At 49.2% G+C, this 15,533-nt stretch overlaps 1 protein-coding gene across 1 annotated transcript in view; it reads left to right on the forward strand.

The window, feature by feature from the left end:
• Positions 1-4,951: 4,951 nt before the first annotated feature.
• Fam78b (family with sequence similarity 78 member B) overlaps positions 4,952-15,533 on the forward strand; it is a 77,419-nt gene continuing 66,837 nt past the window's right edge. Inside the window, exon 1 of the mRNA XM_021174771.1 lies at positions 4,952-5,738. Coding sequence (XP_021030430.1) covers positions 5,476-5,738 — 263 coding nt within the window. The 5' untranslated portion in view covers positions 4,952-5,475. The remainder of the gene's footprint in view (positions 5,739-15,533) is intronic.

The following is a 15,533-nucleotide window of genomic DNA, read 5'->3' on the forward strand; positions in this document are numbered from 1 at the left end:
AGAGACACTGGGAGCTTCAGCCAGAAATGGTTGTCAGAGGAGACTCTGGCTGACTGGAAGAGAGTGTCAATTCATTGGTACAGCAGAAATATGAAGACACTCAAAGAAACATCTACCAGGTAGACTAGAACACTTGCCTTGAATTGAGAAAAACTGTCTAGCTTGGGGGTGGGGGTGGGGAACACGGAAGACACTCATGACAATAATAGTCAAATCCGATATCATGTGTAAAAGTCCTGAAGACTCCAGGAGAACCCCTTAGGAAATGCAAGGGACAGGAGGAAAATAAGGGAGTCAGAAGCTGAAGGAAATGAACAAAGGGTGGGACCCTGGACTTAGAGGAAGGAAATAACATCACTGTACTGATAAGGACTAAGAAGAAAGACTTTTGAGTGTGTCAGAGATGGGACCTTTGACAGCACGGAGAAGCCAGAGCATATCTCTGTGAGCTTTACGGAACCTAACACAAAGCTGTCAGACTATTCAAAGCAGTCCTGTATCTCAGGCTAAGAGACTTGGTAATCCTGCTTCTATGATCTCCGTCCACGCTGAGCTTCCTAACCTATCTGGAAGAAAATCTGGTCATTCAGATCCTAAAGTCACAGTCAACCAAGTAATAAACCTACAGGGAATGGCGTCCTTACTGTGTACCCTCCTGTCTTCAGGCCATCTCAGCCAGGTTGCCACCCATCTCCATTTTCAAGTTTCAGAGGCGATTCCTCAACGTTTGGCAGTCTGTCCTACCATTTCTGGAAATTCTTGACAAGGTCAATGAGACGATAGGCCTCTCTGACCCATAATTTCTAAGAAGGCCTGCTTTGGCAGGCTGAGTAATGACTCAGTTGATAGGAAAAGTCAAGCCAGAGATCTCCCTCTTGTAAAAAGTCAGAGCACAGGGTCACTGCAGCTGAGGCAAACAGGCTGGAGTCCCTCAGAGCGTGCTGGAGGGCCCTGGCTAGGGAACTGAAGACTTCTGTCCTATCCCAAAACATCAAAAGCTCAGAGTACAAAGAAGTAGCTGTGCTGCACCCCGAGAACGAGTGCCAATGACATTACTCATAAGGAACGGCTGTTATCAAGGTCTTGTCATTGGGGTTTTTCCAACTTCTGGTACTCAGAACTGAGAATCCTTCGGACTATGTGCAGTGCTTAAAGACAAAGGGCATCTGTTAACCTCAGACAAGCATACTGAAAACACAGTGGGATGAGAAAGACTCAGAACCCAAATGCACCCTTGCTGTAGGTAATAAGACAGCTTGCAGGGCTTGTAGGGAAGGGCTGGGAAACAGAGTTTCATCAGATTTCCAAGACTAGAAAGATGTCAGATGCTTATTGGGGACTGAACTGGGTGGCAGAGCATAATGATGCACCTTCCTGAGGAAGGAACTGCCTCCTTCAGGCGGTTAGTGTGAGCAAACAACTATAACAGCACGGAGGCAGCTAGCCAAGGCAGGTGTGTGGTGCTGCCAGAGGCAAGGGACACTCGTGTGAAAAGGTGGAAGGGGAAACGGAAGAGGGGCTAGGCATAGCTTGGAGCATGACGCTTGCCTGGAATGTGCCACTCTTGGGGTAGACCACTAACAGCAGAAAACAGGGAACAGGAAACACAGAATAGCCTCACGGAGAAGCTGCTGAACTTGTAAACACTTCATCTGCACTACAGGCCTAGGTGCACTGGCATTTGACGACAAACAGTTGGGAAGGGTAACTGTCTCCAGTCAGTGACCTGAAAGGTGCACGCCATGATGTAATTTGCTGAGATGTGAATCTGAATGGGCTTCGGGGAGGCTAAGAGAGTCCATGCCAGCCATATCTATCCAGTGGGTGGAGCTCACTGAACACCTAGCATTTGTGTCTCCACACAGCTTGGCTCACTTTCTCATTGGCATTTACACAGTAAGTCTCACACTGGCATTTTTTTTTTCCTTGAGGACTCTGGTGATAATGCAGTTGATAAGGTAACAATGCATTATAATGAAGTAAGTTTATTTTAATTGCAAACTTTATGTAAATACCTTTAGAAATTATCATAGCCCCACGTTTATTTAAGATCCCTTAAGTCTGAGAGCATCCTTTACATTTTATGACTATAGTTTACTATATTTTACGGTTGAAACTGTCATGGCGACACTCATGATTCCGGAGATTCACCAAGGTCGTGGGTAAAGTCATCAAGAGAGACACTGATCAAAGGCTATAGATAATATATTTTATTGACACTCTACTAGGTACAACAAAGTCTTTTAAGTTTTGAAAATAAAACATATTCTCCCTTACACATTTTTCCTACACGTTGGAGACAGCTAACAAACTCTCTCCATGCATGGCCTCTTGGCTTGTACTACCAGAAGACAATGGAGTTTTTAGCCACCCAACTGCAGACTGACCAATTATTCAAATGAGAAAGATAACCTAATTCTCCAGCTGAATGTTTTTCTTTCTGTCTACCCCTTAGAAGATAATAACCACTGAAACCCAAACTCTGGCTTCCTCCCCCCAAACCGTCTCTTGAGCCTCGCCAACTGAACACGATTTGACTCCCAACCTCAACATGTTCCTACTTTTGTCTTCATCTGACCACATGCATTTGATGACCAAAGCTGGAAAACTCAATATTTGGCCCCGACCTTCCTCTGCACTCATCAATCACTGAGTGAATCAAATTTACCTCCTAATGACTCTCAGATGCAGCCAGGCCTCCGGAGCCCCATAGCTCTACCCTAACTCAAGGCCAAATCATCTGTCAATCATGGACCCTGAAATCTTGCCTATTTCTAGTCTCCACATTGGTAGAGAACCATTTCCCACTCCCTCCAACTGAAACTTGCATTCACTGACTTCCTCTGAAGATCAACAACGAGTCTGGGGACAGAGATTTGAAGTCTGTTGACCACTAGCGGCTGTTTTCCCCTGACTGTGCCTAAGCTCGTTCACCTCTCTACGCATTTTGCTTTTTCACAAACTCATCTCTGTCTCATCCTCGGATGTTTCTCTTCTGGGCCAGTCTCAATCAGTCCTCAGGATCTAATTCAAATGTCACTGTCTCGGCAGAGCCATCTATAAATCTCAGTGGCTCTCCTGTCTGGCCTCCCCTGGCACTGGATATCCGTTTCTATTACAGCACCATCACAGTTGACTGTAACAACTTGTTAATAGATTTATCTTCTCGAGTGGATTGTGAATGTTGGTCCAACCCCGAGTCGCTAGTACCTAGCGACAATACTTGGCTCCTGCCATGCCACCAGGAAGTGTTTGCTGAATAAAAGGACCAGTGATGGAGGCTTGCAGCTACATCATAAAGTGAGCCATGTCATCAAAGAAGGAGACTGCTTTTTTTTTTGTGAACTATAAAGTGAAGCCAGCGTGTCAGAAAAGGTAAGACAAGGATGGAGGCTGCTTTTAGAACTGCTTTCAGAACTTTAGGAATTCATCTCTCCTAACTAAAGACTCACCCAGGCAGTCTTGTGTGGCCTGTTAGAGGTGTTCACACGTGAGTACCAGATCCAGCAAATGCTCAGTGATCGTGAGGGGAAAAAAGGTTAAAAGAAGCTGCTGGCTCTGAACTATGAGAGAAGACGTGTAATAAAAAAAAAATCATCTGGTAAATATTCTTCCTATTTGACCCTCGAGATCACAATAACACACACGTGGCAGATACACGGAATGGAATGTGCAGGTCATCTGTGGCGTCAGTTTCCATCGGGAGAGCGGAGGCTGGTGGCTCTTTGGTCAAGGTTTCACTCTGACACAGCTAGTAGGAAATGACTGTGTGCTGGTCACCATGCCCCTTCCGGAGAAGCAAAGACAAGAAAAGATCCCTAAGATCCCCAGCTTTCTACAGAGATTGGGGCTTTCTACAAATTGGCGCCTTGACTTCGTAGAATCAAGTGGTTACTCTTTAATCCTCCTGGGTTCCATAAAGCCCTGAACTTCTGTTTGTACTTAACAGGTCTTAGGTAAGACTGGGAGGATAGCTAAGCGTTCTAATCTACCTAGATGATTCCACTAAGTACAGCTTGTCTAAGGACGCAAGACATTCAAAAGGTAGTGTTTCCCAAGGAATTCCAACCCCCCCACACACACACACACATACACTCTGTGTGTTGTTCTGATAAGAGTATTTTCAGAGATTGTGGAGGGGTGATATGAAAACAGGCCATGAGTGGGCTGAGCTGGTGCCTCGACTAACACTGGCATTTGGGGTGACTTTGCGTCAGCCTCCAATGGGATTTCTCAGGTATCACTCTCAATACTGTGGTGCAAAATAAATAAATAAAATGAAATAAAAATTAAAAAATAAAGCTTCTACTAGACTAGAGGAAAACGCGGGCCAGTGAACGAGGTAGTAAATCTATTTCGTGGCACTGCTGGAGGTCACACCCAACTCTAACAAACTATATCACAAATAACGATACATCTTAGCTGGAGCTGATTCTCCAACATCTCTCCTCCCGCAGCCCCACCGTACCCCACTGTGGTTCCCTCTATACTCTGAACCGCGCCCCGCCCTCCCGGCCCCACCCATCCCAATAAGCAGGGTCCCGCTTCTACACCCCACTATCACCCGCGGGGCGCCACCTACCGGGGTCCCGGCCCCGCCCAACCCCACGTGCCCGGCCCCGCCCGGGAGCTAGCAGCCCTTTAAACACCCCCCACCCTTGCACACTACTCCCCCCCCCGGACGGCAGCCGAAGAGGGACAAACTCATGGCGTACAGCCAGTCTCTTCCGCGGAGCTTGTCCCCCGTAGCCCTAGTCCGCTGGGCTCTCCGCCCGGGGCTACGGTCCCCTGGCGCCCCCCACACGCCCCCGCAGCCGGATGCGGGAGTGTGGGCGCTGTCCGGCTCCAGGGCGGGGCGGGAGGGAGCGCGGTCTCCGCCGCCGCCGCCTGCCTCCGCCTGCCGCTCGGGCCGCCCGCTCGCCCGCCGCTGGGTGCGCTGCACGCGGGGGGCAGCCGCGGTGCAGCAGAGGTTCATGCAGCGGCGGCGGCGGCGGCGGCTGCTGCTGCTGCCGCCGCGGAAACAGACAGACCGGGCGCTGCCGCCGCCACCCTCCTGCAGCTCCATGCCGCCACCGCCGCCGCCGCCTCCTCCTCCTCTCCGGCGACGGGCGGGGGGCTCCGGCCCGGGGTGGGCACCACTCCTCGCAGCGCCGCTCCCCTCCCTGCCCTCCGCCGGGGCACGGGAGCCGGAGAGAGCGCCCGCCGCCTCCTAGGAGCGCACGCTCCGCGCGCCCTTGCTGGAGCGAGGAGGCGGGCGTGGGCGGGCGTCGGGGCAGCCGCGACCCAGCGCGCGGAAAGGGGAGGGGGCTTCCCCGGAGGATGCCCCGCGGCGGCGGCTCCTCGCTCTTAGGCGCTAGCTGAGCTGGACCGGGAGCGAGCTGCGCGTCGCCATGCCGGCGTGACGGGCGCCCGCGGCTGCCCGCGCCGGGCCCCCGCGCTGCCCCACGCCGCGCCGCGCCGGCGCCGGGCGGCAGGATGGGCTGTATCCAAAGCATCACCTGCAAGGCGCGGATCCGGCGCGAGAACATCGTGGTGTACGATGTGTGCGCCACCATCGACCAGTGCCCCACGCGCATCGAGGAGACCTCGCCCATCGTCCTGCGCTACAAGACCCCTTACTTCAAAGCCTCGGCCCGTGTGGTCATGCCCCCCATCCCCCGCCACGAGACCTGGGTGGTGGGCTGGATCCAGGCATGCAACCAGATGGAGTTCTTCAACACCTACAGCGACCTGGGCATGTAAGCGACCGGCCACGCCACGCGGCGCGGGAGCGGGGTCCTGGCCCCTTTCTCCACTCTCCATTCTGAACCCCCTCCCCAACCCCTCTTACCGTTGCCCCCATCTCTTTCCGAACCTTCCTCCTGCCTCCCCACCCACCTCCCTCCTCCCTGCGCTTTTGTTTCAGTGACAGGGCGGGTGACGGGAGGCTCCTCGCGAAGGCATTTTGTCGTGCTTTGCTTCTGACTTCCTCAGAGAGGCGAGGAGAATAGTGAGGGGCAGGAAGAACGCGACTGGGAGGGTACAAGAGGCAAAGATAGGATGATTGGCGATTGTCGTGGGAGTTTGGGGGCGCAGTCTGTATTTCCCCGGGAAGTTTGGGGAGAGGAGTGGAGTGCTGGGGGCGCATGGGCTGTGTCGTGCGTCTTCTGGAGAAAATCAAGCTGGCTTGGAAGAGAAGGTCCAGGGTGTAGGAATGGGAGTTAGAGGTTCTGCCTTTGCCTCCCAGGCCAGCGAGCCTAAAGGGCATCTCTGCCTGGAATCTCCAGCTGGGCAGAAGGCCCCTCTAGCTATGCGCCCTGAGGACCAATTCTGGGGCGGTGGGGAGCTGGAAGGCACCGGATGCTCCCGGGCCAAGAGAAACTGGTGGCCTTGTGCTAGCAGCCGCCTGGTGTAACACGAGGTGTTTCTTAGGCTCAAGGAAAGGATGAGACCCTTCATCTGTCTGGGGTCTTTACTTTTCAAAACTTTCCTAATTGCGGCGCTGGAAGGGATTCCCAGGCGCCCACCGCCTATCCAGTCGGCTGGCTGGGAGCTCTCCAACTTCCTTCAGCAGCGCCGGTTAGTGCGCGCTGAGGATTTGGCAGCGGCGTGCACCTAGATCGCCAGGGTTCTGCGGCCGCCAGGGGCGGACATCCTGCCCTGGAACCACACTGGCTTTGCGAGGTCGTGTTCTGGACTTTTTTATCTACTAGATTTTCATCTGCCCTCCCGTCCCCTTTCGGAACTAGACTCCGTGTACTTGGCCACTACATTTGGCTAGGAGATTTGGGGCCTGTATTCTACTTACTATTACAATGTCAGTCTAGAACACTCTAATTAGCTTGTAGCCTATAGGGAAACCCCTTTTCTGGAAATTCAACCTCATTTCATTTTTTAATCTAAAACTGTGGCACTCTCAAGGTTTCCTATTTAATATGGATGTGGGATGGGGGAGTTCTCATTTTAAAAGGTCAAAGCATCTTTTCAGCAGCAGTTTTTGGGCTTTTTTCTTGCACCCCGGGAGCATGTAAGTTAACACTAGTCATAGGTGCTAAGAGGAATTTTGACAGATTGTTTTGTTTCCATTTACTCCCAGAGTTTGCACTTTGCTTCTTAAGCATAAAAGCTCAGGAGAGAGAGAGAGAGAGAGAGAGAGAGAGAGAGAGAGAGAGAGAGAGAGATGCAAACCCAGCTTTGCAATATGCCTGTGCACACTGTGTTCTTGTCTTTCTGGAAATGAGAGAAATGGGGGACATATTTTGGGTGAATCATGCCACCTAAAAAGACACAACCCGAAAAGAGTGGTTAGAAATGTTGGCTTGTTTGTTTGTTTGTTGGGGGCTTTTTGAAACTCATTCTTTCCAGCCAAGTAAGAAAGCCTGGCAGGGGAGGGTATCTGTCTCATGATGGGGCAGTCTGGGGAGGGGGTTGCTTAACCTTGCTGGGGCAGTCACAAAGCCTGAAACCCCTAGGAAAGGAAGGGGGGCTGGGCAGAAGCAGCGCCCCACCTATCTTTCTCATGACTACACGGGAGAGCCCTCTGTGGCTTCAAGACCCTTGTAAATCAGTAAATACGAGATATATATAGAGAGATGTAGATATAGATATTCCTTCCATAAAATATAAAACATTTTCTGCCAAAGGAGTTGAGTTGAGCTGTACACAGACATGATAGTAGAACTTCCTTGTCTCTAGGGGAGGGTGTGTCCACTTTTGAACCAGTTTTCACAGGCATGAATTCCTAACAATATATTCTCCTGTTATACCTTGCTGAGTTCTTGCATTGGAGGTTTGGAAAGATTTTGTTTGTTTCATTTAACTGCTACTTTCAATATTTTAAGATTGCTGGTTCCTGTGTTGTTGGGGAAGGGAAGGGAGAATAGTCTCCAAGAAATCATAAATTGCATTATTATAGATCTGTATCCAGAGTCGATCTCCCTCTTTGTGGTTGTAATAATTGCTATGTGTTTAGGGCCACTTTGGAGCCTAGGTTTTTAACTGAACCAGTTTCTACAGAATATTTATGCTCTGGAAAACTTTGCCAATATAAACTTTTTAATGGGAACTCATATTGCATAGAAGTCACGGCAGTCTGTCCGTTGTTGCGTCCACTTTAGCCAGTACTATGAGTGGCAGACACCGCAGCCTGGGTGTTCACGCCTGTGCTGTGTTCTCTCGAAGAAGCGTGGTGCTGTGAGGTTAGGTTGCGAGGGCGACTTCTCAGTATTTGGAAAGTACTGTACAAGACTAAATCCACATCTAAAACACCAAGAAGCTACTAGTTCCAGGATTGAAAGAGCATGTCTTTGTGGCTTAAATGTTGAATTTCCAGGAGTCGAGATGGGGTAGGCTTTTTTATTAGCATACAAAGAATTAAGTTTCGTTATGGCATTTTTCAAACAAAATGTTTGCTGTGGTTTTTCTTCACCCTACTCCCACCCTTAGTCCCAGTTCCTTCCTGTGCCCTTCAACCCCAGTAGCCTCCTTTCTGCTTTCATGTCACATGTGACCTCTTGACCTCTCCCCTCTTTCTCAACAGCTCTTGTTCTTCTCTTGTGGTCTCCTGCCTAGTTTCAGATTCTGTACCTACTCTCTTACACACACCCATTTACAAACTTACAGACACCAGAAGTTAATCAGCATATGAAAGAGCATGAGATTTGTGTGTGGGTGAGTGTATGTGTAAGTATGTGTGTGAGAGAGTGTGTGTGTGTGTGTGTGAGTGTGAAAGAGAGTGTGTGTGTGTGTGTGTGAGTCAAAGTGTGTGAGCATGTGTATAAGTGTGTGAGAGTGTGAGTGTGTGAGAGAGAGTGTATGTGTTAGTGTGTCAAAGTGTGTGAGCATATGTATAAGTGTGTGTGAGAGAGTGTGTGAGTGTGTGAGAGAGAGTTTGTGTGTGTGTGAGTGTGTCAAAGTGTGTAAGCATGTATATAACTGTGTGTGAGAGTGTGTGTGAGTGTGTGTGTGAGATAGAGGTGTGTGTGTGAAAGTTGTGTGTGTGAGAGAGTTTGTGTGTGAGAGCATGTATGAGAATGTGTATGTGTGTATGTAAGAGAGAGAGTGGTATGTGAGTTGTGTGTGAGAGAGTTTGTGTGTGAGAGCATGTGTGTGAGTATATATGTGAGAATGTGTGTGGGTGTATATGAAAGAGTTGTATGTGAGAGAGTTTGTGTGTAAGCATGTGTGTGAATGTGTATGTGAGAGAGTTATATGTGTGAGTGTATGAGAGAAAGAGTTTGTGTGTGTGTGTGTGTGTGTGTGAAAGAGAGAGAGAGAGAAAGAGAGGGATATCGTGTTTGGGGGGGTTGTTTTTGTCTTTCTGAGTCCAGGTCACCTTAATTTAATGTACTTTGTGGATCCACCTATTGTATGTAGATTTTATAATTTTACTTCTTTTATGGTTAAGCAAAATTCCAATGGGTATATGTGCCATGTTTTCATTCTCCATTCTCCTGTTGATAGACTCCTGGATTGTTCCATTTCCTTATTGTTGTAAGTGATGCAGCAACATGGATGGATAGATGTCTCTGTGGTCTGATATAGAATCCTTTGGGTATATATGCCTAGGTGTGATAGGGTAGTTGTATGGTATGCTATGCTATGCTATGCTATGGTACTTTCATTTTAAGTCTTTTTAGATACCTCCATATTGGTTTCCATAATGAATATATCAAGTTTACACTCCCACCAACACTGAATAAGGGTTCCTCTTTCCCCACATCCTGCAGCATTTATTGTCTTTTTTTTTTTCTTGATCATAGCCATTCTGACTGGAGTGGGACAGAATCCCAAGGTGGATTTAATTTCCATGTTCAAGGGGTAGGCTTCTAAAGGAATATTTTAAATAGTCGATGGCCACGATGGTGTAATTTGAACTTGAACTCAAGTGACTTGGTACTTCCCCAAGGCGCTATGGGGAGTCTGGCTGGTGAATACGTGCCATGACTTGATTATTTCTAACTTGGGTCTGGTGGATCTGGTTAATGTGGACTTCAGTAAAATGTTCAAAGTCTTCTTCCAGCAAGGAGAGCCATTGGTTTCTCAATCAGTCTACAGTGAACTCAGTTTTCCCAAATGACCAGATACACAAGCACCACAGAGGAAACAAGGGAGGGGAGGAGACGAGGCTATGGTGGAGTATGCACGTAGCTGAAGTCTGACAGGCAGGTTAGGGCCTATGGGGAAGGGTCACATAACAGTCTGGGAGAGTTAGGGTCAGCTCTTCATGACCAGGGGGAGTTAGGAGTTTCTCTGTGTCGTCTTCATACTTCATGGGTATGCAGAGGCTGTCCAGAGGAGGCAGAAGAACAGCCCTGAATGCTCAGCCCAACACCCAAGAGATTTCCTGGGTGAGGTTTGAGCAGGAATGGAGCTTTCTTGCCAGGAATGAGTGGGGTGAAGCTGAGACCAGGGGAAAGGCTGTGGCTAGAGAGCCTCTCCTGCATGTTGTCTTCTCGGACTGTAAAGAGATTCTCCCAGGATGGGCTCAGATCTGCCCATCTGGAGAGCATTGCCTTAGGTGAAATTTAGGAGGATGTATCTCACTCCTCGCTTTCAAGAAAGAGTCCTTATCTAGCTCCCTGCTCCTTCAGTACCACAACTATTGAGCATCTGACTAGCCCCCCACCTCTGAGACCCATTCACCCCCATCCGAGCTGCTCTCCATCTATTGAGAAACCTGCTGGTTTGTAGTTTGCAATCTCCATGCTGCTAACTCCAATGGACCTGCCTATGAAAGGCTGGCCTTTTCGATGGACCACGTATGACTGACAGACAGCTTTCTGTCCTGGTTAACTTCTCTGGTCTTTTAGCCCCCATTCTCTTTCCAGCTGTTCCTACCTCTGTCTTACCTTACAAATGTTACTTTATATCACTCAAAATACGTATTTCCCTTCTCGTTTTACACTTTCTCTGAGTAACTCCATCCACCCCAGTAGCAGCAGATGCTCTCTGTCTGGTATGCGGCCAGGTGCATGTGTTTGTGTGCAGTTCTGCTTGACTGGTGGAAAGGTATCTCTGGCTTAAGGTTTCTACTCTTAAGGCATTTTTCTGTTTATTTCTTTTGGTGGCGGTGTTGTTTAATCATTTGAGGAAGATTGTACTATGTAGCCCTACATGGTCTGGCACTTAGTATGAGGCTGGAGCTGGCCTGGAATTTGTGACAATCCTCCTAATTTGACCTTCTGCTTTGGCCTCCCACACGCTAGGATTATAGCACTGCGCCACACCCAGCTTCTCTCTTAAATGCATGCTCTCCTCTGAAACATTCGCCATATTTCTCCATCCACTGTCCTTCCTCATCTTACTGAAGAGTACCTCCACTCCCTGAGTTACGCAAGCCAAAACGTCTCGGTATCATTCCGGATACTCCTTCACTCATCCACTCTGTCATCAGACCTACTGACCCCTCTCCATGTCTGGGGCGCAGCCACTTCCCTTTGTGTGTTCATGGCTGCCATCTTCTGCTTTCCACCCGTACTTACCAGTTCCATCCTTGCTCTTCCCTCCAGACACTCCCCCACCCAGAAGGCAGAGTGATCCATTACAAACACAAATGTGCTCACTTTCCTGCTCAAACTTTTTAGTGTCTTCTCATCACAGGTGGTATAAAATGTATAAAACACTTTTCACTCTGGATTTCTGCTTTTAAGCCACATCAGATGTCTCGCAGGGTCTCTAGTGGAACTGGCTTTACCCAGCTCAGAGCATCGCCCCAGGCTGGCCTGTGTCTGAAATGCTCCTCCTGCCTTCCATGATCTATCTAATCCCCGTTCATCATGCAAGTCTCAGCTGCCCCTCAGAGGCCACCATTGACTTCACAGTTTCAGTGGGGTTCTCCAGTTCTGCTCTTCCATTTCTATACCTACAGCCAGGGGAGTGCAACGGTTCACTAACTTACTACACGTATCACGAAAGTAGATATTATATCTGTTGTGTCCTCCGTGAACACTGCCTGGACCATAGAAGATATCCAGTAAGCATGTGATATTGTTAAATACATGAGCCATTTTTATCACTTTTAGTCACCAGTGTCCCCTTCAACAGACCGTGTCTCTTCAAAACTAGCTTTTCATGTGAACCCTAAGTGTCATCCACAGAACTGACACCCCGGTGACTGCTTAGCACTGACACACATCCTAACTGACCTGAGCTTCTGTGCCCATTTCATTCCTCTGGACTTCACTGGAAGCTTTGCTTCTCGGCATATGGCTTGTATCTTTCACCTCCTCTGTCTCAGCTGGGTTCTGCCCATCAACCACTGAAGCCTCTTATCTCACCTACCTGCTGTAAAACAATACTTAGTATCCACCCAAAGAAACATGTGGTAGGAACCCTGGAGCCACTGTTCCACCTGAGCCCGTGATCTGTGAGGATGGAGACATGAAGGTCTTGCCTGGTTGAGCTGTGTTCCCCTAAGCTAGCGTTCACCTTTTTGTTTCTGGATCTATGCTGCTGTATGCGTGGGGTTGTTTGGAGGTGGCCCTCACTGATGGGCACACCTTCTTTCAGCATGCCATTTCTTCAAGTGATCGAGTGAGTCCCCACACCCACGATCCCTTCCCATTACTATAGAGAGGCTCAGGAAACACAGGGGACCCTAGTCTAGAGAGAGCATCAGGTGGGAAACAAGATCCAATTCCTTGCTGCATGTCCTGAGTGCCCTTGAAGGGGAGATGGCCTAACCCTTTTCCTCTAATCTCCTCCTCCATCTCTGCAAAAGAGGAGCAGCAGAGGATTAACTGGTTTTATCAGCAAAGCATTAAGCTCCCTAGAGATAAAGCACAACTCCCAAAGGGACAGAGAGCGTACACATGGTTAGAGGAAAGGTAGAAGGAAGGAAACGAGATGTACTTTGTGCCTGGGTGCTAGACTGTGGCTGCGGGGGGAAGGTGGGAAGGGGCAAAGCAGAGAGAGGGTAATTTGAGGGCACTGGACTGTAGGATACAAATGACCTTCCCCTAGGCAGCAGGAGTACAGGATGTCCTTGGGGGCAGGTCCCAGGTTCCGTTCTCCTAGCCTCCTGTGTCTACCTTGTTGCAGTAAGAAAAGTTGCAGAGGATGACAGAAGCCACTGTTTCTATTAACACTCAGCAGGAAGTGGCTACAGTTTCGAAGTTGATTATTATGGATTCCTTTAAGAAGAAGAAAAAAGCAATAGGAAATAATCAGAAGAGCATTCAGGTGAATACCCCAGAGAGGGGCATAGCTCACAGAGCTGAGGGTTTCTGAAGGGAGGGGCTGGAACCTGACCTCCAACAGCAGAGATACCCACAAAGTGAGGTCAGCACCCACAGAGGTACTGTGGGCCAGATTGCCTCTCATTCCTGCAGTTTCAAATCCATAGGATGTTTAAGGACCAGCTCCAGAGTTGTCAAGGATTTTGGTACAAAGCAGGTGTTGATGTGTGTGGGAGAATGTCTGGAAAATCTAGGTGGTTTTGCGTGAGAGGGGACATAAATAGCACACACCATAAACATAAAACCACATGCTCTACGTGTTAGAGGCCTGTGTGTGTGCCGCAAGACTGAGTCCCCTCCTTACGTGGCCTCATGGCAACCTTACCCAGCAAGGGAGGCCTTCCTAGAACAAGGTTCAGGGAGGCTTAGCAACCTGTCTAAAGCCTCACAGCCAGCAAGAGGGCCAGCCAGGAAGCCAGCCCGTTGGTCCCTGGCCCCTCCATTTTTAATGGACCACTTTGCCTTCCAGGAAGGAGGCTTTCCAGACTTGCTTCACTAAATAAATATAATGAACTTAGTCTTGTTGTTTTTCACTGGTTCATGAATTTCCTCGGTGCTTTGCAACTGAGTTCAGAGAACATGGAAGCAAACCTCCTGGAGTCTCTGTCTCACCCTCCCTCCCTCCCTCCCTCCCTCCCTCCCTCCCTCCGTCTCTCCCTCCCAGAGAAGCAGTTGTAATTAACAGTGAGATCCACATCTTTGTAGGAGGGGGAACAAAGAGGGAATGAGCTCCATCCATGTTCATGGTTTCTGGGAATAGAGGCTCCATCTCCAGCCATCCACACCACCCACAGTGTCTGGGTTGCAGGGTTTTGGGCCCCTGCAGTTCCCCTGTGGCCCTGTGGATGACTGGGGAAGAGGAGGGGAATGCTTTCTGGTGGCTCTACCCTTAGACATTCAGATGTGTTTCTGGTTCCCATAATTCACATGCTATTCCTTTCATTAAAGCCCATCAGACCAGCGCTGGTGGGTGGACCCTGCTTCTAATTAAGTTCTGGGAGACACACCAATTGGAACTGTTCACCGTGCCAGTTTAAAATCTAGCTGCTGGCTCTTCGGCACAGAGCTAGAGTCAGAAGACCCGGGTTCCAGTGCCAGCTCTGAGACCTTTGGCAGGGTCTTCAAAATTCAGTGTCTAGTCTGCTTGTACATAAATGAGCAATCATGTCTAGAGTCCACTGGATCTAGGAATCAACTGAAGTGAAAACCGTGCAAAGGCGTTCCAAACCGTGGTGTGATGTGGTGTGGACATGTTAGCTTGATTATTATAGGTCTTATCAGTTAGCACTGCCAGTCAGTGACTCCAGATAAGCCTGATGGGAGAAGAAAGTTGAGGTTGTGACTCCCTGGCTTCCCTGGGCAGAGAATCATTTAGACCTTTGAGAGGACCTGAACATGGCAGCTGCCTAACAGCCCTCCCCAGAGCTAGAGGAGAGGGAAAAGCCCCTCCTGGGCCTCTGAGGCTGTGTTTCCCACTCATGGTGAGAGGAGTGTGAGAGACACCCTGGTCCATCAAAGAGTCACATTCCAGCTGTGCCCTAAAAAGCGTTTGGGACCCTGCTTTGAATTCCTGAAGCTGATCCCTGAAGCGTGGCCACTTCCTCAAGGCCACCTGCTCCTCACAGAGCCCTCTCTTGGTGACAGTATCACTTGTACTTAAGCTACAGGGTACCTCATTCGAGGAGTAGGGAACACAGCCATGCTGGTCATACCCAAGAAAGTCATGGGTGTTTCATTGTGGAGAAGACAGAAACCAGCATATGAAATCATTTGTATCCTAAACTATCTTTAACATTCTTCATTCTTTCCAATTGTGACTTTTTTTTCACAATTTCATCTCTCTGTAAGCGATGTCTCATAATTAATCTTACGGTTATCATGAAACAGATTTTAGGTCAACAGTTATCCCCTATTTTAGAGAAGCAAGCAGAGGCTCAAAAAGATTCAATCGTGTGTACCATGTCAGGATCATCCAAATGTGTTCAACAAATGCAAAGAGAAATTCTAGGCTGTCCAGTAAATAAGGCTGCCTGATGGTCTAATGGCCCATGAGTGTGGTGACCGTGTCAGTCCCGTCTCTGGAGCATCCCCTGGCTTACACTCCTGGGACCGACCTTTTCCAGCTGACTTGTGAGCCTGTGTCAGGCCAAGGCACTCAAAGGCCGCCAGAAGTCTGGCTAATGGGAAACAGTAAATCGACATCCACAGTCAGCAGTCACAGCAGCCTCCTAAAGGGGCAGGCAGGCCAGGGATGCCAGGGTCACCGCAGCCTCCTAAAGGGGCAGGCAGGCCAGGGATGCCAGGGTCACACCAGCC

This window comes from Mus caroli, chromosome 1 (assembly GCF_900094665.2).
Source record: "Mus caroli chromosome 1, CAROLI_EIJ_v1.1, whole genome shotgun sequence".
NCBI lineage: Eukaryota > Metazoa > Chordata > Mammalia > Rodentia > Muridae > Mus > Mus caroli.